The sequence below is a fragment of the Clinocottus analis genome, unplaced genomic scaffold (genome assembly GCF_023055335.1).
Source record: "Clinocottus analis isolate CAN_PGR_092001 unplaced genomic scaffold, fCliAna1.0.p SCAF_5, whole genome shotgun sequence".
Classification (NCBI taxonomy): Eukaryota; Metazoa; Chordata; class Actinopteri; order Perciformes; family Cottidae; genus Clinocottus; species Clinocottus analis.
In genome coordinates, this window is record NW_027176207.1 from 14,884,876 (window position 1) to 14,910,540 (window position 25,665).

A 25,665-nucleotide genomic window follows, 5' to 3' on the forward strand; every position below is an offset into this window, starting at 1 on the left:
TCTACAGACAGACAATCTGTTTAATTCACAAATGTTCTTGTCTACACAGTATATCGCTGTATATGAACAAATGTCAAAAGACATGCAAAATGTGGAAGTTAGAGGTGAGATTTGAAGTCCTGGAGGGAACAAATATGAAGAGGCAATTATCATTTCTGTCTGTTACATTTTTTGTAACAGACAGAAAGGCCTGCACCTGACCTTTAACCCCTCTTCTCCTTGGATGAATAATTTGGGGAATATTTGGCTGCTGGATGGTTTTCTATATTCAGGACAAACTGCTTCAATGCATGTGATGAATTACACAGAGCTCTAATCCTCCTGGAAGATGGTCAACGACAACCATCAAGATACAGGGTTTGACAGTGATTAGGATGTAGGAACGAAGGGAGAGGAGAGAGTTGGCTATTGCTGTTAACACAACATCATAACTGATAAAAAATGATACACTGTGCTGTTTCTGAGGGGCTAGATTTCTAATAAAGCATGATAATAAGTGATGCGGTTGTCTATGCGTGTGATATCTCAACCTACGTGGACAGGTGTTTCATCAGCAGCTCCAGCATCTGTCTGTTCTTCTCAGGCAGCCGGTGCACCAGCGCATGGACCTCTGTCACCCGAGCCTCTTGGTTGTCCAACTCTGGAAAGACGCATAGACGTTGAGAAAGACAAAGACAGAGAGAGACTGGTGAATACATAGGACTTAATAGTGTCACATTTGATTAGTCCTTTGTTGACACATACAGGTAAGGAGCAGAAATAAACACTAAACAGGTCATCTAAACTCTCCATTACTGGAATGCAACCTGTCTATTCATTCCTGTTTCAAACGATCACAAAAAAAGGACATTTGAAAGACCTTGGAGAGACACATGAGTAAGTCATACTTTGTAAAAATGAGCTAAGGAATGAGAAGAATCACGTACGAGGACCTCAAGTGAAATATCCCTCAGATTTGGTGATTGTGTTAAGCGGAGTTCTTCCGGTGCAGATTGGGACAAGGCTGGAAATATTCTCTATTTTTCTTATTGTCAACAAATCTCTCCCACACTTTTTTTTTGTTGATAATGAGAAACAAACTACAGATTAACACCAGCTTTATGCTTTTGTTTTGAATCAGATATAAAGCAATTATAACACTTGCGACAGACTGAAATAATATTTCTTTCCACATGAAAGGTACAATGAAAAAAAAGAGACCAATGAAGAAATGTAGTCAACGCTGTTGCAAGTGGGAAAGCTGTGTGTCTTGGGGATTAACAGGCTGAAGTGCAAAGTAGACAAGCAGGCCGGCAGAGAGACCCATTGTTGATGGATGACGATAATAAGTCAAGGCTTAAGAGATAGTCGATTGAGAGATGACAGCAGACTCACATTAGATCAACCCTCAGGGCCTGGCTGTCAGCGCCAGGCAATTAATTTGCAAATGACAGAGCATCTCACATAGACAGACACACATGTTTATACCAACTAACATAGCTGCTAAAAAATACACACATCAAAACTTAAATATAGACCAAGCATTAACAAGCATGTGCACATTCATACACAGAAAATAATTCAGTAGATGCATGCAGACAGACTAACATGTAACTAGTAAGTCGCACGCACACACTCACACAAATACCTATAGCAGGCATGCATTCACACGTACACATGTGTCTATACATACCTTGAAACAGATGCACGCAGCAGCGCACATGGTTATCTATTATGCATTCTTTGTTTGGTGTCCACCACTTAAGTACACACACACACACACACCTTACTTCAAACCTTATACGGAAAATGCATGTACAGCAATGTGTGTAAAATGCTTTTGTGTATCTTTTTTTGAGAAAACAGTTTAACACTATTATAAATGTTTTTATTCTACAGTGAATTTAAAGCAATTGAGGTTTTTTATCCTCATTTTTCCAAACACACTAGGCCATGAAATTAACTTCCACAATCAAAAAACTAATAAAATCATGAAGTAGTTAATTATATAAAACAACAAAAAATTATTCGGAAAGCATTTCATGAAATTATCACTTTCAGTCCAAATGGTGCATTAAATAGAGCTGAAGCCTGGAGGCAATTAGCTCATTAGCTGATTTTATACCTAAATCAAAAGAAAATCACTAAAAACAATAATATCTGTTGCATTATTTATAGACCGAGGTAATGCAGACACACACATTCACAGACTATAAACACACAAACCAGCAGCTGAGATGAGTCAAAAAGCAAAAGGCAAGCACAAAACACAGGCTGAATGTCGTTGGGACCCTATAGTGTAGTCAGTATGTTGCTGAGTCACAGGCGATTACAGCAAGGAGAAGTAATTCATCATAAAAGCTTCTACCTCATTCATCACTTCACAGACGATGGATGACCTTCTAAAGCCGCTTTTACTCTTTCACCTTGAATTCCAGCCCTTCAGACAACATATAAATGAACTATGTCGCCAGAATTTATGTTTGGTCTTTTAACATACTGGTGAGGTTCAAGCATCTGGATACAGTTACACCTGCAGACAAAGACATACAAGGAGCCATACACATATGCAATATATAGTCCAAATTCATGCATATCCTCTCTAGTTGTCATACATGCACGTTTGGTTTTCCAGACGCGTCAATTTAACTGAACACTTCACAACAAGGTGATCACACCGGGCTGAGAGAATCTGAGCATTTTCTGGCAGCCACCAAATCACATACCAATCTATTAATTCAAAAATAAACTTTCGAACAGAATAAAACCTGCTTTTTTTTTGCAAAACTACATTTTGCTGACTGGATGTAAGTGTAATGCACTTTGAACAGAGTGTACCTTCAATAGACAGCATGGTGACACCGTGATGGAAAACTTTTAAATGGTCGAATAAAAAAAAGGATGTCACATGTGCTTTTAGAAATGATCAGGACTTCCAGTATCCACCAATATGTATTGGTTATAATTTGCCAAAACAATCTAACCCAGGTTGAAGCCCATTCATGGTACTGGCCAATAATCCTGTTATGAGGTTAACTGGGCCAAGATGCCAGTTTTTATGGACTTTTTTTTTTTTTTTACTTACATTTACATACATTTGTGTAAAATTCCACCTCCCTAAACCCTTCTGGCTCTGAAAAAGTTGACAAAAAAACAAGTATGCTTCTCACTTTATCAACACTTTGCTTCTTTTGAGCAAGAGGGGATTTTGACTATGCATGGGTACATACTTTTACAATCAAAGTCAGGAAAGCTAACACGTGCACATCCACACACTGCGTGCATTACTTCAAGAATCTGTTGAACCCTGACTGATTCTAAAAAACACCACCTGTTCTACTTTCTTATCATTCATTATTCATACTGGACATCTCCTGGTCGGTGCAGTATATCAAATATCTCATCTTTAGCATCCTGCTTGGATGCTCAGATTAGCATATAGTTTAGAGTCATACATAGACAATAAAACAAACGACTTACATTTTTTAAGGCAAATTTTGCAAAAAAGTATTTTACATTTGAGATATTTTGCTGCAAAATCTGACCAAGCACCTGTGATTAATGTATCTGCAGCGTGACTGGTGAAATACAATCAAATCATGAAGGATACCGTTGAGTAATTGTTCTAAAAGAATAGCTTGAGGCTTGATTAATTCTGAGTAGTTCCAGCAATCTACTGTAAATGCATGCCGCATTAAAGCTGCACTCACTCATCAATATGTTTATATTAACAAATGAGTACATATAATGTGTAGCTTGGAGTAACAAACCGACAGAAAATCCTTCTCAGACTCTCGACACTATCCCATCAGAAGGTGGTAGTATGTCAGTGCTGTGTCTTAGACTGCTCTGCATCGCCCAAGTGGCCAATTAAATCAATCAATACTGCTTTAAGTCAACATGCTAGACTGCTCATTCCCACATACATCCTGTCACTTAAATGTTCCGAGACCATTCGGAAAAAAAACACACATTTAGTTGCATTCTAAACTAGCAAGTAAAGGCAAGGAATGGCTACTCCAGAGTTAAAATCCTGGACACAGTTTCCATCAGCAAAATAACCAATAACTCTAGATAGCTGCAGGAAAACTTAAGGTGTTTATTGACAGCAACCTTGGCATGTAAAGAAGGCATTTCATTTCAATAGCACGTATCAAACTTTATGGACTGAGTGATAAATCTGTATGCATCACGATTAGATGGATGTATCTGAATCAGGGGTATGTGTTTGTCTTTGTCTGCAGTGTCCTGTTTCGTGTAATCTGTTCCTCGACAAGCTAAAAGACATCCTGAGAGCTGCCAAGAATAATTATACACAAAAACCTCTGTTTTAAATGCAGGCTGAAATTACACCACCTGGCTCAGAGCAACAAAACACTAATTACATGCACTCATGGACACAAAGCAGTCTAAATTATTGACGACGGTTTTTCTATTGTTGGGAGCGATGCCACCGATTAGCTGTGACATGATAAGATATTATTAAAAGACATATTAAAACAAGGGCAAGTTCAGGTGGTTCAGGCTCCTGATGGATGCCACCTGGATGCCTCTCTGGAGGTACTCCAAACACGTTATGTTGATGGAAGACCATGGACCCAAATCCCGTCTGGCCTTGGGTTGCCCTCGGAGGACCTGGAGGACGAAGCTAGTTCGCAGGGCGTCCAGGCTACTTTGCTAAAGGCCAGGGTGTGCTTGAAATCAACTCATGCGGACTATTCCTAAAGGCAAATGTTCTTATACTTGTTCCAGATGTCCACACTTGAAGACTGCCGTCACAGAGAAGAGTCACAAGGAATCATACAAATGGGGACAGTGCTGCAAACTATTAGACAGCCTCTAACGCAATCAGCTGTACACAGAGAAAGTGATAGAAATTATTGTGTGAAGAAGGGAAAAGGGGGGCGGACCAATCACTGAATGAAGTAGATTGTTGGTTTCAGAAAGTAAAAGCTGTTTAGTAATTACAAAAAAAAAAACGACAATTATAAAGTTCAAAATGAAGCCCGATATGATAGGAGGTGGAGCAAACAAATAGATATATAGGGTGAAATATGAGAAGAAAATGTATGAATTCATGAGCTGGAGATAATGCCAGCAAATCTTAATGACTCCAGACAGAATAATTACTGTGTGTGTGTGTGTGTGTGTGTTTTCTTGCCGGCACATGCCTGAGGCAGATATCTGCAAACCAAATGGAACCTCCTCCTCGTCTTTCTGTCCAGGTCTCTGCTGTATCTAGCAACCGAGGATTCATATGAGAAGAATCAAACGATTGCAATGACTGGAGAATTTAGGCAATTTGTCTTAAAGACCACCAAGTGTTTCATGAAAATGACTTATGATGAATGAGTTAAATTAGTTATCCTGACTTAACACAAGTGCTGCTAAAGATTTCTTTTTTTTTTTTTTAATTTGCAGCTGCTGACCAATCCACAAAACACAAAGCTCTCTGTTTGAAGCAGATTAGCATGGCATGGGAGAAAGTACGGCAAAAACCAAACCAGAGGCGGAGGAGGAGGAGGAATATTAGGTGGTGGGAACAACTAGAGAGGATAGAGAGATGAGAAAGGGAAGTGCTGAAAGTTCAGCGAAGGACGCTGTCCTCAAAACACCCCGCTGCTTCTGCAAAATTCTGTCTTGGGAAAAAATACAAAAGCATACTCACTCGAGCAGACACACATATGCATTTGCACAAATGCAAACACCAACATAAACTGAGGAATGGCAGAGAAAAACAAGATGAAAGAAGTTAGAAATAAAGAAAGAATCAGGGCGGGAGGAGAGATATGCATCTGTAAACTTGTATAAATAGTTGGCAAGCACATGCTATATTTTATGATAATTATAAAGCCATATGTATCCATGCATTATAGCGTGGGTAGTCCAAGTTAGTATGAAACCTACCATGGCAATCTAAACTGCCATGCTGTACTGATCTCTCCTCATACACACTTTAACACACTTTTTTTATTTTCTCTCTAGTTGGCCTCACTATGGAGCCATTTCCTGGTAGCGTTGCCAGAAACCCACTCATTTCCTGGAGTTCCTTTCCGCCAGCTCAGCTGTCTAAAAGGAGTTAGCTACTGACAAACAAAGGAACAGGTCAATGACACATCCTGTAACTTTTCACAGCAGACTGGACGAGACTCAACCACACCTGAATTTACAGTATAAGACCAATTATCAACGTAATCTGTTATTAGCATATTTACAGTAACACGAAAATGACCAGAACACACAAAGGCAAGCGAATCAGGCCTAACCACACTAAACTCATGTCAAGTCTCTATTTTAGAGTCTAAATAAATTAGTGCTTGTAAAAATCTATTTTGTAACCCGCAAGACCCACATGAGAATAATTGAATGCACTAAAATGATTGCAGAACTTTTGGAGAATTTAGGCAATCTGTCTCCAAGAAAAGAAGGAGACATATTTTGCAACAGCTTTGTAACCCAACAAACCAAATATTTACTAGGTTGTCACTTTTAGATAAACTGCCCAGGCTCTCTAAATGTTGTGCAAAAACCTCTTCACGCAGTTGGACAGTAACATTCTGTGTGCCGCACACAGCATTACGCAGCAGTCGACAAGAGCAAATGGACAGACAGAGGTGACCTGGTGGCACAGTGGGTACTCTATTATCTCCGCAAGTGAACCATCTATTTGTAACCGGTTTCATTTTGAGTCCTGACCTCATTCACAAAACCAGTCATGTATGTTCTCTTTCGCCAAATGAAACTGAGGAGGAAAGCTTTAGGAACTGCTTCATTTAGACATCCATTGGGAGAGGAAGAAAGAATACACATAATTCCTATTATAATATAAGTACACTGCCTGGCCAAAAAAAAAAGTGGCCACCTGGATTTAACTACTACTGCCTACTGTACAAGCCCGTGGGGGCAGTGCTATGATCTGGGGTTGCTGCAGTTGCTCAGGTCTAGTTTCAGCAACGACCAGGTTCAGCAACGACCAGCTTGTTTCATCAATGGATGTTTTCTTAGCTGATGGCACGGGCATATTCCAAGATGACAATGCCAGGATTCATCGGGCTCAAACTATGAAAGAGTGGTTCAGGGAGCATGAGACATCATTTTCACACATGGAGTCCAGACCTTAACCCCACTGAGAATCTTTGGGATGTGCTGGAGAAGCTTTTTCGCAGCGGTCAGACTCTACCACCATCATCAATACAAGATCTTGGTGAGAAATGAATGCAACACTGCATGGAAATAAAGCTTGTGACAATGCAGAATCTTATCGAAACAATGCAAAGGCGGTCCTACAAAATATTAGTGTGTGATTTTTTTTTGGATTGGAACTTTTTTTTTGGACAGGCAGTGTGTTACAGAAATGAAAATCCTCCAATTCATCTTTCATCCATTCATAAACTGGTATGACTCGATGCAAATTTATCTTGAATCAAGAACAAACAGAAGGTTACTTAAGGGTTCTCCTGCTTAGCAGAAAGCGCCATAAGTGAATCATGTGGTCCGTTATATAGTGCAGCATGTGTTCTCTCGGAATAGCTGCCTGCAGTGCTTTAAATGGTCAGAGGGACTCAAACAAGGTCAAACTGCAGGAGAATCTGTTTTATATTCTGCAGACTGCAGACTCACATTTGAGAGGCAAATAAGAGAGAGAGAGAAAAAAAAACTCACTGGCAGCTTTGATGAAGCTCCTCTGGTACTGGTACGTCATGAGAGGTGCAGGCAGAACTCTGGAAACACAGAGACGGAGAATGTCTGCTTGGAAAATGGTGCTTTGTGAAAATCAATGAATCCGGACATTTCTGGATGAACCCTTATCTAACGACCGTATGCTCTCCTTCCTGTCTTTTATCCACACCATCTTAGTTCACCACTTCCTGCTGGTTCCCAATGAAGCCTGACTTGAGCTCAGAATGCTGGTATTGTGTACGTGTGCGTTGTGTAAATGTGAGGATAGTCGGCCTTTCTGAGAAGCTGCCCATTTATGTGCGAGTGAAGTGCATGTGTGTGCACAAACGTGTCTGTCTGTGAATGTGTGTTTGCCTGTGTGTTTTTGTTGTGTGCAGCGCAGTGCAGATCCATTCAGGCACAGTAGATTAAGCACAGCTTGAACACCGCTAGTCCTTTTACTGATTACCACTTATTGAGCGAAAAATGGCGTGTAATCGTCAACTGCTATTCAGTGTCCGACTGTGTGAATATAAAATGGAAATGATTATTAATGCGACGAACAATCCCTACAGAGAAATGAAAATGTAAATAAAAAATCATAAGCAAATATTGCATGAAAGAAATACAAGAGGCAATGGCATAGACTAAAAGCAACAATATGCATTTTTTTTTAAGTACAGAGTGAAAAGAGAAAGAAAACTGCTTCAATATCCATCATTAAAAGAGCAATCAATCCATTTACTACAGTTTTTCCAGGTTAAAATACACCAAATATTTGGTTAATGAAACCAGCTAGGACAGGTTGATAACTACGGTGAAGCCGTTTTAAAGTATTTTCATACCTTGAATAAACATTTCTCACAAACCTCAGATAGTGCTTGATAGCACTCGTGATAGTTTTGATCTCCCACTCTGTGTTTTCCAGCTCCACGTCAGCACATGTCTTAGGATCTGATGGAAAAACATATGAAGATAAAAGAAATGTTTCATTATTAATAAAAGATAGTCATCATTTTACAGAAGAGAAAATGTTCAGTTTTGACTAAATAAGTGCATTTGTGTATTTACCCATTGCAAAACCTAGTAGTTTTTGTACTCTGGAGCTGACGCCAACAATTCTGTACAAGCCCTGATCATCGATACCTGGAGAGGAGAGGAGAGGTTACCTTCTGTTCTTATTCCATGGACCGACCGAAACATTGGTCAAGGTCAGCGTATATAATTTAGTTCCTGTAACGCACACACCGCAACAGGAAGTCTTGATAAATAATTGAGAGTTCACAGTTTCACATTAGCTTCCAGTAAAAATGTTACTGTGTTTAGATTGCTGTATGTTGTCCGCCTACATGCACGGTATGTATACACGCTGCACATATGCAAATCACATTATAATTTTCCAGTCAACTGTACGTAATGGGGTGTTTAGTTGTCATTGCATGCCTTCTTAACATTCCTAGTTCATTAAAATCATGATTCACTTACATAGTCATTATACTTTCCACATAACTAATGGCTAGTGTTCATAGAAACTCAAGTTTTCAAAGCATTAAGGATTTGTAATATTTCATGTTTGGTATATTATACATTCTATTACAAGTTGTTCTAAAAACACACTTATTGTAGTACGTAGTATTCATTTAAGGCTATAATTAATGATTCATTTACTAATCTTTTAGTTCTGATTCTGGTTTCTGATTTTTCTAAAAAAAAAAAAAAAAAAAAAAAAGGTCAGAAAATATATTTTTAAAAATAACTATATCTTAATAACTTAATTCGTCTGACTAACAATCGAAAAGCCAAAGATAATGAATCTACTATCACACAAGACAGACTGTAGCAAATCCTCACAGTGAGATCCATCGGGGGCCAATTCATTTTCTGGTGATGGACGAGGCGACTGATCATTTTATCTCTAAAATACTAGTCATCTATCTATAATATATCTGAATAAAAAAGAAAGCAAAGAGATTCTCTTCAGCTGCTTGTTTGCTTCTGAAGCGCATGTCTATACTTTCACATGTGTGGAGAACACCAAGTATATTTGACTCTCGAATAATTGCGGCAATTGTGTATCCCGTCTTGGCTGTCTATCCGGTGCACCACTGAGTTGGAAGGTAAAAAGTACAGACCTGAACCTGAACTGAAATGTAAAGGGAATCATGCAAATGAAGCAAGAAATTCACAGAACAAAAAGAATAACACAAGAATGTGACTTGACATTGTACCTCGAGTCTCCACTGCATGAATAAACTTTTTCATCACGCTGAACCCAATCACGTCCAGCTGGGCCACTGATGGAGAGCAAGACCAAGAATTTGCTTTGAGTCCCAAAATGAGATAAATGTTCGAAAATCAAATACGGAGATACTGAAAACACACACATTTTGAATATGTGTAATTGAGTGCAGCATAATTTAGATAAATTAAAGCAACTTACTGCCTTCAGCCTGGCTGTCTCTGTTCTGATTGTATACCTGCAAAATAAACACATTTTACAACTAAGACTAATGAGGGCAGGATATATGTGTGCATCACATATAACGTCAACATTTCACCAAAAAAAACAAAAACACAACTGATATATTTTATGTTATTATTATTATAGAGATTTTCCAAAAAAATAAAACAAAGTGAATGGGGCTAATTCCATGTATGAGAAAACATTGCTACTCACATTGAGGAAAGTACACAAATCTTACTTTTATTGTCGTCTTTTTTTGCAATGTGCATAACTTCAGTTCCTATTGTAATGGTGTGAAAATTGTGTTTAAATTGGGGCTGTGTGTACACTTACATGCTTGAGCTTTGTAACATCGAAGCATATAACATCATTACAGCATATCAATAAGAGGCTAAATTCAGAATTATAAATGTTCTACATCAAAATAACAATAAACAGACCCCAACATAGGAAGTACGGTGAATACAAAGGCTTCAAACTGTGTGTGTTCATGTTCTAATCCTGGGCTGGCTCGGTGTGAACTGGACTTGGCGTGGCTGCCTCGTGCAGCTGTGGTCGGCGGTGATCTCGTATTGACTATTTAGGTGGAGGCCTTTACGACAACAACAACGGTAGAATGAGCTCACGTGAAACATGAACATTTCTTGTTTTACTACCTATTGCCTGAGCTCAGCATCTGCTTGTTGAAGCACGCGGTGGCTTTATTGACTGTGATTACCTTTGCAAGTTTGAATGTAGACACAAGCATGAGGGAGGTGTTGAGACAGGAGTTTGACTAAATAAGAGCGTTGAAAGAAGCACTAACACACTTTCAGCCGTAGGGCAAAAAAAAAAAAAGCTGCATATCAAGATGGCGTAAAGCAAACTGCTCAGGAGACATTCAACTTTCCTATGAGGAGCATGAACGCCTCCAACAGCGTGTGCAGAGGGACGGATGCTGAAAACGGACCATTGCTACACGAAAAAAAAAAAAATCATCTTTAATGTCGGAGCTCTTGTTTTGCTTCGCTGACATGCTCTCTCTTTTTCTCCTCACTCACGTGTCACACAAGTACAAACTGGTAACCGTGGTAACCTACCGGTTCTCTTCCATCCATGGCCTCCATCCACAACCTGCGGTCTTCCTCCGACAGAGCCTGCATGGTGATCACTCCCGCCCTTCACACACACACACAGACACACACACACACACACACACACACACACACACACACACACACACACACACAGAAAGAGCACATAAGCTTCTCAAATATCAAGCCCTAGGGTATTAAAAACTAGAAAAAAAGGTTTAACGCACACAAAAGATAAACATGCGACAACTGGCTCACCTGAAGAAAATCTTTTGGATTATTTTAGCTTATTATTACCAACAGTAGCGAGACACCTCATTGTAAATATTTGTTTAACAGGCTTATTGCTCCACGTTTAGTAAAAGGATCTCTGTATGCAAAAGCATAATCATTGGTGTGTGCCAAAGGCATGAATAGGATACCGCCTTCCAGGATAAACAGATGAATACCATGAAAGAAACTAAAAATAATAAAGAATTTAGCCTGAAAAAAAATAAAATAATATATATATATATATATATATATATATATATATATATATATATATATATATATATATATATATATATATATATATATATTTATTTATATATATATATATATATATATATATATATATATATATATATATATATATATATATATATATATATATGTGTATTTTTTTTTTTTCATATACCTTCGACTAAGCAAAACATATATCACCCTGCACACGCACGCACTGTCACACACAGCCTCATTAGTCACATCCATCGCAGTCTGATAAAGGTTTCCCATTGGTCCTCTACAGATCCATGTGCACGGCCTCACTCTGCACATACGTGCACTCACACACAAACACACGCAAAACGAAACCAATTTTCACAAAATGCACTTCAAATGTTGTTGTTTTTTTTTTTCCTTTCTGTTAGTTTAACAAACTAACAAACACACATCAACAGATGCGCACGACACACTCCGGTAATATGAATAACAGATCAAAAGGGAAATGGGAAATAAGTGGATGAGATAATGAAAAGGTGAGTTGATTTGATAGAGGACGGTTGAAGTTGAGGAGGGGCCAGGAGGGAGAAGTCGGCAGGGGAGGAGGAGTATAGGAAGAGAAGCCCCAGGGGGCTGAGCATGAGAGGACAAACATCCTCCATATTCTCTCCTCGGGTCCAAATCATCGGAGCACCCCCATGTGTCTGTCAGCTGTAATTACACCACGGAAAAAAAAGACCACATGCCAACCGCTGAATGGAGGGCTGATCGGAGCAATGTAGCTGTAATTAGTTACATGCAGACATCATTCACTGATGTGCAATCCCACGAGGCTTTCATGACTTCCTATAACAAACCGTGAAGCCATAAGTATTTAACTCTTTCCCGGCTTGCTTGGGTCTTTTTTTCGAAAGTGTTTTTCTACTACAGTTGTCAGCATGATCCGTGATTTGTACATTAAATCATATTAATCACACTCTAACTGACCTGTCCACAGCCTCTACATCGAAGCAGAACCTCTTCTCTATGGAGTCCGTCTTCCTCCTGGTGCAAGACTTGAGGGTGAAGCTCTCCTCTTCTCCCTGACGCGAGAGAAAAAGGCTTTAGTATCATTTTGAGGTACGCATAACTGCGGATAACCACACAGAGGATGACATTTAGATGATGACGGATGTGTTCTTGGACATGGTAGAAACATATCAAGTAAAACCCGAGGAGAGTTTTTAAAGAGAAGTACGTTATGGATAATTAGACTCACTCTCCTTGCGCTAATGTTGGGGAACAACCGAAGCAGCAGAGAGCTTTCCAACTTGTCTAACTTCCAGTGTGAAGCCCGTTGAAATACTTTCAGACAAACAGAAGCAATTGAAAAACAATTTCAGCATCGTCTCATCAAGGAAATTGAACCTTATCACACTGCCCGTGAGACATTTGCGTCTTTAAATTTGATACACATGCAAAGCATTTCAAGTCTGTTTGATTTTCTAACTAAAAAACCCTAAAAGCTAAAGCCCAGGTCTGATGTCATCATATTGACCCTATGAACTTCCATATGTTCTGGCCTTCTTAGTGTGAGGGAGCTGAACGTCTTTCTGTGATCTAACATTTCTACTTTTCCTTCCGTTGGCAACTTTGCATGTAAGTTTGCATGTAAATGTATCTTAAATTCAACAAAAACTAGCATTAAATAATGCAAATAATGCTTTGCATACTTAAATATAACATTTTAGAAAATCAGAAAAATATGTCAACAAAATAAAAGAAGAATCTTGAAGCTGGAGTTATCCAACTTTCAGATTTATGTTCTGAATATTTATTTTAATTAGGACATGTTTTGTTTGAGTAAACATATTTTTTCCTTAATGCACATATCAACTGGAGTGTCATTAAAATATTTTTAACAATTTTCTGCTCGCAAAACTTCCAAAAACGTGTGAGACTGGAGAGCAGCTCACTGGGATAAACTGGGTGTGAACCAACTGAACATCAGACAACATGATGATAGGCTGGAGTGACACGTGTATGAGGGTTTCAACACATGTGGATCCTTTGCATATAGATAAATAAAGAGCAGATGAATGTTTACCGACACTGTAACCTTGTATATGTAAATGCCAAAGATACTCACCGTTTTCCCTCCTGATTTAGGGTCAAACAGAACCATGGTGACCCTCTTGGGCTCACGATGGTAAGTACAGTAGTACTTCACCCAGGTAGATACAAACGAGCCTGAGGAGGAGAGAGAGAAGTGACGGGTGAAGAAGAGGGAGGGTTACAAATGAAACCACAGAAGAGAAGAATACAGAGGAACAGGCGATGTCAAACGGTCAGAAGAAAAAAAACAGAGACAGAGGCGGGAGGGAGAGACCGGGTGAAATGAAAAAAAAAGAGGACGGAAAAAGAAAGAGTCTTAGTCATGCCTGCGTTAGTGCTGGATAGGTTACCATGGTGACAGCACGTGGTCAGAGCTGCTGTCACGTCTGCAACAGATCAGACTTGCCTTCGTCAACCATAAGTTCATTATGGTGTGTTTGTCCTGTTCTGATAGTGTGTGTGTGTGTGTGTGTGTGTGTGTGTGTGTGTGTGTGTGTGTGTGTGTGTGTGTGTGTGTGTGTGTGTGTGTGTGTGTATATATATGTCAAGCAACATGGCCCATGCACGTTCTGCGCCTACACACCTATCAACTCCTACACTCATTCATGTCTTCATGATACTGCAACATGTAAATTGCTGCTGAATTGTTCCCTCGTAGAAAAATGTGACACACACACACACACACACACACACGAAAGAGAAGTGTGTCAGTACGTACGCTTCTCCTGCACATACAGGTATCCCTCCATGGTGTGCTGGCTGACACTCTTGTGTTCGTGTGGATTCTCCTTCATCTTCCTCATCAAAATCTCCACCTCCGACCGCGTGCTCTCAAAGCGGTTCCTCGTCTGTCAACACAAGCCCAGAGGAACACACGCCTTAGGCCTTGCATTGTGTGGCCTGATCCTGAGTAAGCCTCACGTGCAACAACAGTGTCACTGTATAAACATCATTTCTTCTTTGGTCCCTTCTTTGTTTTTTGAACGTTCTTTCAGTCTCGATTGCAATTTCAGATGTCAGAGTAACTGTTTGACCTTTGAACTCCTGTCAACCTGCAGCCTTTTTGACTTTAGGAGGGTTATTTTCTCTGAGACATCTCCTGCCTTCTAAAATATTTCCTCTGTGTCGTTTCCGATGGCCCTTAACTTTCAACATGAATGCTTGAACGTAGCATTTTGGGTGAAGTGAAGTAGCCTTTTCAGTTGAAGATTACTGCAGAGAAAGTAAAGCCCTTCCAAAAACAAAACTCATAAAAACTTGATGGACACTAATTTATGTTTGAACTTACTTTTTGTATCTGTTAATTCATATACTTCTACAGACAGATTGTTTTGTATTGCATACATGTATATTTATGTGCATTGCTGAAGGTTATGGTGTGACCTTCTGCTGTGTGTGTGTGTGTGTGTGTGTGTGTGTGTGTGTGTGTGTGTGTGTGTGTGTGTGTGTGTGTGTGTCCTTACATTCTGTATGCTAATGGTGAGATCGGTCTTGAAGTGGTTGAAGTCCTTTGCCAGCTCGTAGCCGTGGTGATAGTAGGTGAAGAGGCCTTGAAGGAACGCCAACAGCTGCGGGAAACAAAACCAGCAGGAAAATTAAGTAGATGAAGGAAGAAGAAAGGATGAAGACAGCAAAAAGGAAGGAGAAAAAGTATGGGACAAAAAGGGAGATGAGGACAACGGGAAATAAATACAGATGCAGCGTGGAGGCAAAGAGGAAGAAGACAAATGGAAATAAGAGAATGTAGAAAAGGAAAAGGCCGAGGTGCATGACGAAGAGAGAAAGTACAGAAGGAGAACAAAGTGATTGATAGAAACGGAGTGAGGAGAAGACAAAGTGGACAGACAGGTTTTATCTTGCAGATTCATGGAAGAGGTGAGGTTCATTTGCAGCTATACATGTACCCCAAAACGATTAAGTAGGCCCTACGTGTTCTGTTATTAGCCATTTATTATCGGCATTTCATGTTCAGCTTAAATTCGTTAATTTGGGCGCATGTAGTTGATCGTGTCCCAAATGTCTGTGCTGACAGAACTTGTTATATTTCATATATTCATGCATTCATATTGCAGTGGGAATTCTGTTTAGTTAGTTAGTTAGGCTTGCGCTTGGGATGGGCTTGAACGGAAATGTTTAGGGTTCATGGAGGGTCAGGCCTGGAGCAAGGCAGCGCCACCTCCAAACTGCTGTGTGTCAACAACAGAGGAGTGTGCTTGTAGCAAGCAGCTGCTGGGCGTGGACAGAGGGATTACATTTAACACATACCACTGCTGAAACAGAGCATGGGTGTGTAACAACTTTGGGGAAAAGAATAAAAACAGACACATTAAATATAAGACAAAAAAAAAACAAGTGTCTTACGGGCTCCACAAAGTCAAACATCTTCCTCTCTTGGACCTCCTGCACCTTGAAGACGTACTCCAAAGAGACCTCGTAGAAATGCTGCCGTACGGTATCGACCTGGTTGTCCGCCTACGAGGAGGAAATATATTAGGAAAAGTGACAGACAGACAGATATTCATGGAGAAATATGAGAAATGTCACAGATCAAGCGGGAGAAAGACGACAGGTATGGACGACAGACACCATCTTACCTCGTGCAGATGGGACTCTTTCTTTCTTGCTGAAAGACTCAGGTGTTTCTCCAGCACTGCACAATACTTCTCCGTCTCTTTGTCATACTTTTTTCTGGCTTCCTATAACAGATACAACAAAAATAAAACAAATATGTGGGTGGCAGACAACTCAAAAGACCAATCTTTTCTACTTCTGATCACGTCAACATGGTCCCTGCAAGTGATTTGATCAGTGACGGCTACCTGCAGTCACCCCAAGCCCTTGTGCAGATGGGGTAAAATGTCCGAGATGCAAGGTCAACTTCACTGAATGTGAATTTATTTGAGTTTTTACATAATATCTTCCATCTTCTGGAGAGTCTGATATGAGGTAGCTCCTCTAGGGACCACAGCTGCCTCTTAAACAACAGACCGTTTCATCAGAGCTGAAGTCACTGACGTTACAGACGGACGGTTAGATGGATGACAAACCAGGGAGCGATAGAGCAGGGTGTGTATTTCCTGAGACTGCTGTGCGGAAATATACTGAGAAAAATTGAAAAAGGAAAAGGAAAAACCACGCGCCAGTCGTTTCTCTACTGACCACGGTCTTCAGCGTATGTTAGGATCAGTGAACTCTAATCTAATTCCAGTGGAAGGGGGAGATACGGCTATTAGTAAACGGACATGTGGATGAAAACAAGAAGAGAGAAGCGTTCTTTGTTTTACATCTATGTGAACTTCATATGTGGGTTTTTCCTGGCCTGTTGGTGGACAAATCAAGCTATAAAAAGACCGGACATTGTGGTTAAGGGTTTTTAGCTGTTAACCGTCATTCGGTTCTTACACTTTAATCAGTTAATCGAATAGACAAAAATTAGAAAACATGCCTCAATGCTATCAACAAGTTGCACTTCAAAGTTACCGATACACAGATAATGTTGACAATATATATTGTATTTTTCATCTCAATTATACTGATGCTAGAAAGTAGGGTTGAGCGATATGATGACATACCGTCGCGCATGAAAGCTCATTGGCGCCGAAATGTCTGCGATGATAAAGCAAATCTGACATTTTTGCATTAATGTGATGAATTTTCTTCCTCTGTCATGTACTTAATTTGCATGACCTGCCAGTCGTCCAGTCTGGTTATTTGTGTTTGTGTGACTTCATTTTCTCTTGGAAATAAAACTCCCAGATCAATGACAACAGTGATATAATATCAGGATCAATAATGCTGTGATCAACAGGTCAACTCCTGGGGCAGTCACAGGTTTTGTTGCCAACCCGGCTTCAACAACAAGAAGAGTCCTGCGTGCCAGAGGAGGAGCAGACAGCAGCAGCTGCAGAATACATCAGGGATGATGAACGCTCCTCGAACAACAAGGCCTCTGTTTTAAGTCTGCTTCTTTGACTTTCTTTCTTTCTTTCATATTTACTCTGGAAACCACGGCCGTCATGACTGCTGTTGCCGCCCCTCTTGTCTGTCCCTCATTATAGGGTTCATGACACAATTTAAACTATAAATACATTAAAATACAACGGAAAGATTCATTAACTGACTTCCTTTGTGGAAGTAATGCCACAAATCAAATTTAAATACAAATGACACAACCAGTATGAATGTAATGTTTTTCCAGAAATTGCTTATTTGTATTTTTTTTTTTTAACCAAATCTCTGGTAGAGGCACTTAAATTTGTTTAAGTTACTTCCCTTCTCAGCCAGCAGGTGGCAATCTCTTCCCAGTGTGATGCTAACGGATGATTTTTTTTTTTTTCCCCCCTCAGGATTCAAGTACATTAACTTTTTTGATACAGGCTTTAGGCCTTGCCACCAGATAAACTTTTGACAGCTGAAATAGATGTTCACGCCACACTCCACTGCTCCATCATGTTATAAGTAGGACGTCCCACTGACACATCAAACCAACAATGCATGTTCACTCCCTGCCCGTTTCTTCATACAACTTCTGTAGACATTTACTTTATTGGTATTTTTTCATTTTTAGTTTACCACAGTACCAAAGTCCAGTAAGAGAAAAAATAATAATAATATTTTATGTATATTTTGTCCTATACTTTTAATTGTGGTCCTGCATGGAGCTTAAGGTGACTGAAATAGTCAGATCCATCCATTTAAACAGCAAAAAAAAAACAACACCAATTTAACACCAAGTTGGACAAATCATATTATCCTTGACTTAATCAGTGGAAAGCAAAAACAATCGTAACATAAATCATTAATTGTGTGTTGACCTCGACAAATCTTAACAATCAACCCTAAATCATGACACTTAGTCACACAAAATCCTTGAAGCTGTAGCAGAAATATCTCAATTGTTGTTGCAGGACTAATTCATCTGTTTGTACATAAACAGGGGCCTTCCATCACCGCCTCCATGTCCTTCACAAAGGTGCCAGCCTCATGTTACCTTTAAAAGTCGTGTTGCGCTAGCTATGCTGGCCGTGGCTGTCGAAGGAAGTGACTTGTGCAATGAAACTTATATCTGCTTCATCTTCATTTGTGTGAATACCACGGTGAATAGATTTGAGATTTGTCTATAACGAGCAGTTTTAAACTTAAATCTGTTCTTTATCCACTGTAATTCTCTAAAAACTGTGTCAAGACGAGGTGGAACTGTGCCAGGCGAAGATGCTGCCAGTTCAGTTCTTTTAGGGCTAAACTGGGATTAGTACATCGCTCATGGCGACCTCACTGTACAGATTATGCGTTCACTTCTTAATCTGGCCACCACGTACAATCAAACAATGGCCTGCATTAAGAGGAAGGATTAGCAGAGTATGCACTTGATGAATACTGCATGAATTAGTGGAACCCCCGGGGCTCCCCATGGAGGGCTCATGCACAGGGTGAGTGCAACACGACCGCCTGAGAGGAGATTTGCACATTGAAACATGGCATATTATAAAACACGGGGCAAGGGATCACTCAAACATGTACAGTGTGGTACTTATCCTTTAACCTGAGAGAGTTGAGGAGAGCAATAAATTGTGATTAAAAAGTCAAATTAAAGTAATATGTATCCTGTAGATATTGAGTTAACATGCTTGTGTGTACCTACCGGCTTACATATGTTTAATGTTTCCATACCCTCCTGTACTTTGAGTCAAGGTACAACATGATTTACACACACTGTAAGTCTAAGACAACACTGGCCACGCCATGAGGGAGCCCTGCTGGCCTCTGGCACCCCGAGTGATTTATGGCAGGATTATGTATTCCTCTAATCTCCTATCGAGGTCATGCAGTGATGGTTCAGTCCTTGATTCTTGGATAATCATGGGAGAGGCGGGAGATCCTGAGACATGTAGTAAAAAATGTGTATAATGTATTTACACTATAGGTTTTTATTACAAGCCTGTGGGCACTTTCTCTTATTCTTGGTACAAGGCCAATGGGTGGCTGTACTGCGCTGGCGATGATGAACTTCACACTAAAGACTAAGTCTTGTAAAGACTTACAGATCTATGGAAACATTTTTGCCTTTTCCAATCTCCAAGATATGCTGAAAATGTGTCTGGTTATTATTTAATTAAGTTTATATACATTCATGATCACTCAATTAAATCACCAAATCACTGAATGATTATTAAAAAAGACAATAGTGTATGTATCCTGCATTATAAAGGGTCCCACCATTTTAAAAAGGCCAGCAGGTACAGTAGAAGTGACATTATTCTTGAGCTGCTGTGACCAAATAATCTCAAAGTACAATTTAAGAATAATGTGACTATAAACTTTAAGGGTCTCTGACCCAGACATATAGATCCAATTATTAAAAATTAAATGTAGTAACGTCTAAAAAAAAAAGTGCCAATGTTGCTGAGGCAGCACATTTTTCACTTGCGGTTCTCCATCAAAGGGTCAAAGGTCGCTCAACAATTTCCACCTTTCAGTGTGTTGAGATCTCTAGTCATCAATATAATAATACAACTGTGTATTATTATCATCTTTATATTTCCATTGGGTGTCTGCTTTAAGAGCTGATTTATGTTTTAATACTGATGCACATATATAGCCAGAGTCTTTCTGTCCCCAGTCTTGTGGCTGTGCACTAGCGCCTCCTCACCTTGGCTGCGCTGATCTGTTCTTTCCTGAACCTCTCCAGAGGCATTATCAGCACATCATTGGCATTTTCGATCTGGGGACATACACAAAAACACACACGTGCATGAATAACATATCACAGACAAGCAATGATACATTCCTGCATTACAGACATCTCAAAGATTACAAAGGTTACTAATCATTTTCAATTAAATTTGAGTGACTACTTCGATAAAATGGCCAACTGAAGCCATCGTAGACCTCTGAATGTAGAGGTTCAACACACAAACCAAAGCCTTTTTGTGAATATTATAAGATACCAGATTTGAAATCATTTTCTAGGAATGACAAAGGACAAAACCAAAAAGACTAAACTAATGACAGACAATTTTCTTAGTTTACAGGATCCTAAAAAAGATCAATTCACTCCCCTGATTACGTTTGACTAACATTTGCATACTGAAAAGCATTATATGCAAATCACTATTACTCTTCCCTCTCATCAACCGCCACAATATTTCAGATGGGTCACTCACCATACGTGTCCTCTCATCCTCCAGGTTCTGCAGGACTGTTGAAAACTCCTGGAGAGACTTGGCTAGTGACAGACATGTAGGTAGACAGACCGAGACGGGAAAGAAAAGAGACACTCATGAGAGACACAAGTACAGGCCAACAGAAAAGGGGAGAGTGTTTGAAGAGATCTGGCACAATGTGGCAGGGATTAAGCTTTTGGCCCTCACACAAATGTTTCTAAACTCATGACACGGCAAAGTAATTAACGGGAAATGAAACAGCATTTTACATGGTTAGTGTCACAGCTCGATGCTCGTTTCCCCGTACTCTGGCAAACGAGGACGAGCTACATTGTTTTGGGTCAGAGTTTCCACTTCAGTTGCCTCGGTCCCTGTCGAACACTACACACGCACACGCACACGTGTACAAATCGCACAAATCTAAAGTGAAAGTGAAGCCCAAGTTAAATTATAACAACACGCATTTACACGCTCTTAAACACTAGACTTTAAGTGAAGGGATTTGGTTCTTGAGAGTCAGAGTCAACCAAAAGGGAGAAGAACTTCAGGACTATGCAAGGAATGTTTTGGAAAAACAGTGCAATCCTTTGAAAAAGCTCACAAAATGCAGTGAAACCTTCAGTAAGCTCAATCACACAGTCTCAATCAATCACTTGGACTAGTACTAAGAGAATAGCAATAACATATAGACCCACTAACACTAACAGAGGCTTTTTTTTTGACAAAAGTAATGTTAAATATTGATATACTTTGGATATTTTTGGAGGAAAATCATTACTGTATCGGAGAGAAGAAACAAGTTTTGACATGAGTGCGACTGAATATCCCTAAAACAACAGAGCTGCGGTGCAGCCCATGAGCAGCAAGCTGTTCAGGACAGATAGCTCGGGTTAGTTAAACAACAGTAGTGGGTGGGTCAGGCCAATGAGGAGCTGCAGCCTGTACCGACAGAGCCAGGCAGCACGGGAGGGTGTGGTGACTGCTGCATGTGTCAAATAGCACTGCAAGGCCCTGGTGAGTTCATGGAATAAAAGATCTGATCGCTACGTACGGTCGACCATTATTACGCCAATTTGACACAATATTCTCATGGTTGTTTGGGTCAGCATGAAGCTTTTACCACTGCTTGTATAAGGGGGAGGAGTTATCAAACAAAAGCAACATAAAAAAGCAAGAGAGGTGGTGAAATATGCCACTTCAAGAAGAGTACTTTATCATAGAGGACAAGGCAACATCGGCATTGTAATCGGGACTGTATAGCTTATGAAAATTCAACGTGGAAAATGAGGAGCGATCAACACTAATAGTGTGACCGTTACCTGCTGATGCCTCTGGAAAAATGAAGTCGCTAAGTTGTTCGCACGTCACATAATGACAGACAACTCAAAGTGAAGAGTACGGATTAGGCTTTTGCACCATTTGACTAGCTGCACCTTCTGCATTTTGCCAAATACAGATGAAAGTTCATTTATCAGGTTTAAAATAAGTAACATTACATTGTAATTATGCTTTTTTTTAAAAATCTAACATGTAAATTAAATAATGCTACTTTGAAAAAAACAAAATTTAGTTTGTTTAAATGTTTATTAGTTAAATGTTAAAGACTTTTTGTATACGGTTTCCCAATTAGCAGATGAATTCCAGTTAAAGCATTCATAGTAAAAAAAAAACAATAAACAGATTCAGATGATTCAAGACTGATTGTTACGGCCTTTTATAAAATAGCACTGCTACCCAAGTAGTTCTTTAAATCACTGCGGATGTGACTGTTCCATTTCAACAACCAGACGTGACAAAGCACCGTTTACCGTCTTGGCTCTCCTCTGGGAATATCGTGGATTTCATATCAGCAAGCTCACCTATGCATATCTCATCATCTGTCTCGGCGTCACCAATACACTGGAATTTAAACTCGTTGAGAGAGTCTGCAAACTTCCTCTTGGCTGTCGACAGACCTGAGAGAGTGGAGAGAAAAAAGGAGAAGGGGTAGTTAGGTTCACTGATGTTTTATTATACCAGTGAGGTCATCTCACCATATAAAGTGTTGTATTCTTACTTTGGTTTCCTGCCCTAAAAACATGCAATACGCCCATGAAAGAGAAAACCACTCATGTCCATTTTTTATTTTTTATTATGCAGTTACTGAAAGAGAGAGAGAGAGTGGAAAGAGACGAAATGCAGACAGGTGGATACAGTGAGTGGATCCCCAGTGGTGTTAGTGATGAAGGTTGACAGCTCCTACATTTGTGCGGAGGGTTTTGTGTGTATGTGCAAACGTGTGTGTGTGTGTGTGTGTGTGTGTGTGTGCAGAGAACTGCAAACAGTTAAACTGAAGTCACATTAGACAAGTGTGGCAGGGAAAAGGCCTCGTACAGATGGATGCCTTTCAAATAATACATGAGGCGCTAAGAGCTCCTCGGAGACGGACACTCACAGCGAGTTTTATTTCCCATCCATTGAAACTCAAGGCGGGCCGTCTTCACAACAATGTTTCCTGTCGCCGCTCATAACTTTCTTTAGAAACTGCATACATTGTTGACCGACTGTACTGATGTGTTGGGAAATGTTTCCTTTACATTCATGGTCAAAGAGGAACGAGAAAAAAAAACCCAATCTGTAAGATGTGGTCAACCCCGCTCCCCAGCCGGGATCTCCCTCTTTTCAAGAGAAAGGAGAACAGAAACTATACAAAACGTGCACAAGCAAATGTGCATTGCAGAGGAGCCTCATGAACCACTGATAGAACTTCACATGAAGATGAGGATGCAGAGAAATAAAAAAAAAGGACAAGAAGAGAGGATAGATCAAGAGTCTCATGTAAAGACAGATGAGAGTCAGGGAGAGGACAGTGAGTGTAGAGGGAGAAGACAGACGGGGTGTATTTGACCAAGTTCACGCAAGTACCGCACCATGCACATATCTGTGTGTGTGCGCGCGCTTTTGGAAAGATCTGCTGCAGCTTGCCAGTTGCTGAAATGAAACGCAGACCGAGGAGCTTCTGCACGTCCTGCCAGACACACACACACACACACACACACACACACACACACACACACACACACACACACACACACACACACACACACACACACACACACACACACTCTCTCTCTCTCTCTCTCTCTCTCTCTCTCTTGGGAAAGGTTCAGTGAAACACAGTCACAGTGGCTCTGTAGCGTCGAAATAACTAAAGTATGACCAAACGGAGACCACATTCCGACCTTGCAGGATAAACTGTGGTTTTACAGTGTCCTGTAAAGAAAAATAAATACACTTGTTCTTTCTGACATACTGTACACCGTCACAAAGCAAAGAGAGCGGTGCTCAAAGCGATACAATTCAAGTATTATATATTGTGGATTGTCAGTTAAAGAAAGAGGTTTCGTTAATTGGTTTCATTGTAAATAGGTGTTAGTGTCACAACTAAGTGTCATATTTAATAAACACATAACACAAATAGCAAAAATCCCCTGTTTATTGATTACTTTAGCTCAAACAGGTTTTAAAATCGGACGTTCACGTCCAAAACAAGTAGAGGACATGAATGTTGAATTTTGGAAATCAGTTTTTCCTCGGCAAATTAAAACGTGTTTAGGCATAAGGCAGTGTGGCGTCTCTGTTTTCAAAAGCATCGCATGGCCTTCTCTTTAAAGCACATGGCGAAGTCATCTGTGAGAGACGAGCAGCGACTCGACAGCCTGGTGAAAGCTCTGCAGACGGGACCAGGATGTTGCAGAACCACACGACTTAATCATTCATTGTGATTGTTTTCATGCAGGAAAAAATAATATTAAGAATAAAAGTAAGGAATCATTATTGTATGTTTGTTTTTTTAAAGCAATGGTACAGTGAATTGATAATCAAGCCAATGTCCCTTTGAGTATAATGCACAATTTTAAGGCTTTTATCAAAATCAGTCACCTTACATAGTTATGTTAGCAAATGAGGTTTACAATACATTACTAACAGCATCAAACCTTTCAGATGTGGTGCTCCTGAACCGCCCATTTGCAGTCACACATTTCTCTGCTATGTGTTCACTGAGCTACACAAAGCGATACATCTTTCCACACCATCCTCCTTTCTCTTGCTCCTCTGTGTTTCTGGCCTCCTTCTCCCTCTACCTCTGCTGCCTGCCCCTGACAGTTCCTCTCAGCACCTTGTGGGTGAAACACGCCGGTCGTCGTTCGTTCCTCGGCTCCGGCTGCTGCCACACTCCACGTGCTCTCCTTCATAAACATCAAAACCAGCCACTGACCCAAGGGAAGGGAGACAGAGGGGCATTTGAAAAAACACAGCCTCAGATGCACTTCCACTTTTTATTTTTTTTTATTTTGTTCTGCCAGCTGCAGGTTTCACTTGAACATTGTGTTTCTAGTAGAAACCACGACTCGCACCGTTTCCCAGCCGTTTCAGCCGACTTTGTTACACCCATCATTTCGTCAGGCATCTTTTATCTACTCCTCATTATGCACTTATTGAGGCATTATCTTTAAGACTCTTTTATTACAGCCGCTTAGTGATGTCATTTTTGAGTATAACCGCCACTGAAGCGACCATAAGCCGCCACTTTTTTTTTCTTCACGTTTCACTTTTGTTATTTGATTTCTTCTTGACCTGAAGCCCAATCTAAACTTCTGTGAAGCCAGTTTCCTTATTATTGAAACCACATTCTTCAATATATTGGTCAAACTCTGGCTTATGGGATCATAAGATTAAAGTTGATTTCCAATTATATTTTTTGCAAATG

The 25,665-nt window shown here is 40.0% G+C and overlaps 1 protein-coding gene across 2 annotated transcripts in view; it reads right to left on the reverse strand.

Moving 5' to 3' along the window:
- Nucleotides 1-25,665, reverse strand: part of LOC137802221 (rho GTPase-activating protein 26-like) — a 76,833-nt gene that overhangs the window by 17,938 nt on the left and 33,230 nt on the right. For both annotated transcript variants that reach the window (XM_068599921.1, XM_068599920.1), the window contains 16 exons: nucleotides 22,775-22,870; nucleotides 20,916-20,977; nucleotides 20,402-20,473; nucleotides 16,347-16,448; nucleotides 16,114-16,224; nucleotides 15,216-15,320; nucleotides 14,471-14,600; nucleotides 13,787-13,887; nucleotides 12,646-12,740; nucleotides 11,182-11,260; nucleotides 10,079-10,115; nucleotides 9,867-9,932; nucleotides 8,710-8,784; nucleotides 8,508-8,592; nucleotides 7,642-7,700; nucleotides 535-640 (listed from right to left, as the gene is read on the reverse strand). In XM_068599921.1, the coding sequence (XP_068456022.1) occupies nucleotides 535-640; nucleotides 7,642-7,700; nucleotides 8,508-8,592; nucleotides 8,710-8,784; nucleotides 9,867-9,932; nucleotides 10,079-10,115; nucleotides 11,182-11,260; nucleotides 12,646-12,740; nucleotides 13,787-13,887; nucleotides 14,471-14,600; nucleotides 15,216-15,320; nucleotides 16,114-16,224; nucleotides 16,347-16,448; nucleotides 20,402-20,473; nucleotides 20,916-20,977; nucleotides 22,775-22,870 (1,381 nt within the window). The remainder of the gene's footprint in view (nucleotides 1-534; nucleotides 641-7,641; nucleotides 7,701-8,507; nucleotides 8,593-8,709; nucleotides 8,785-9,866; nucleotides 9,933-10,078; nucleotides 10,116-11,181; nucleotides 11,261-12,645; nucleotides 12,741-13,786; nucleotides 13,888-14,470; nucleotides 14,601-15,215; nucleotides 15,321-16,113; nucleotides 16,225-16,346; nucleotides 16,449-20,401; nucleotides 20,474-20,915; nucleotides 20,978-22,774; nucleotides 22,871-25,665) is intronic.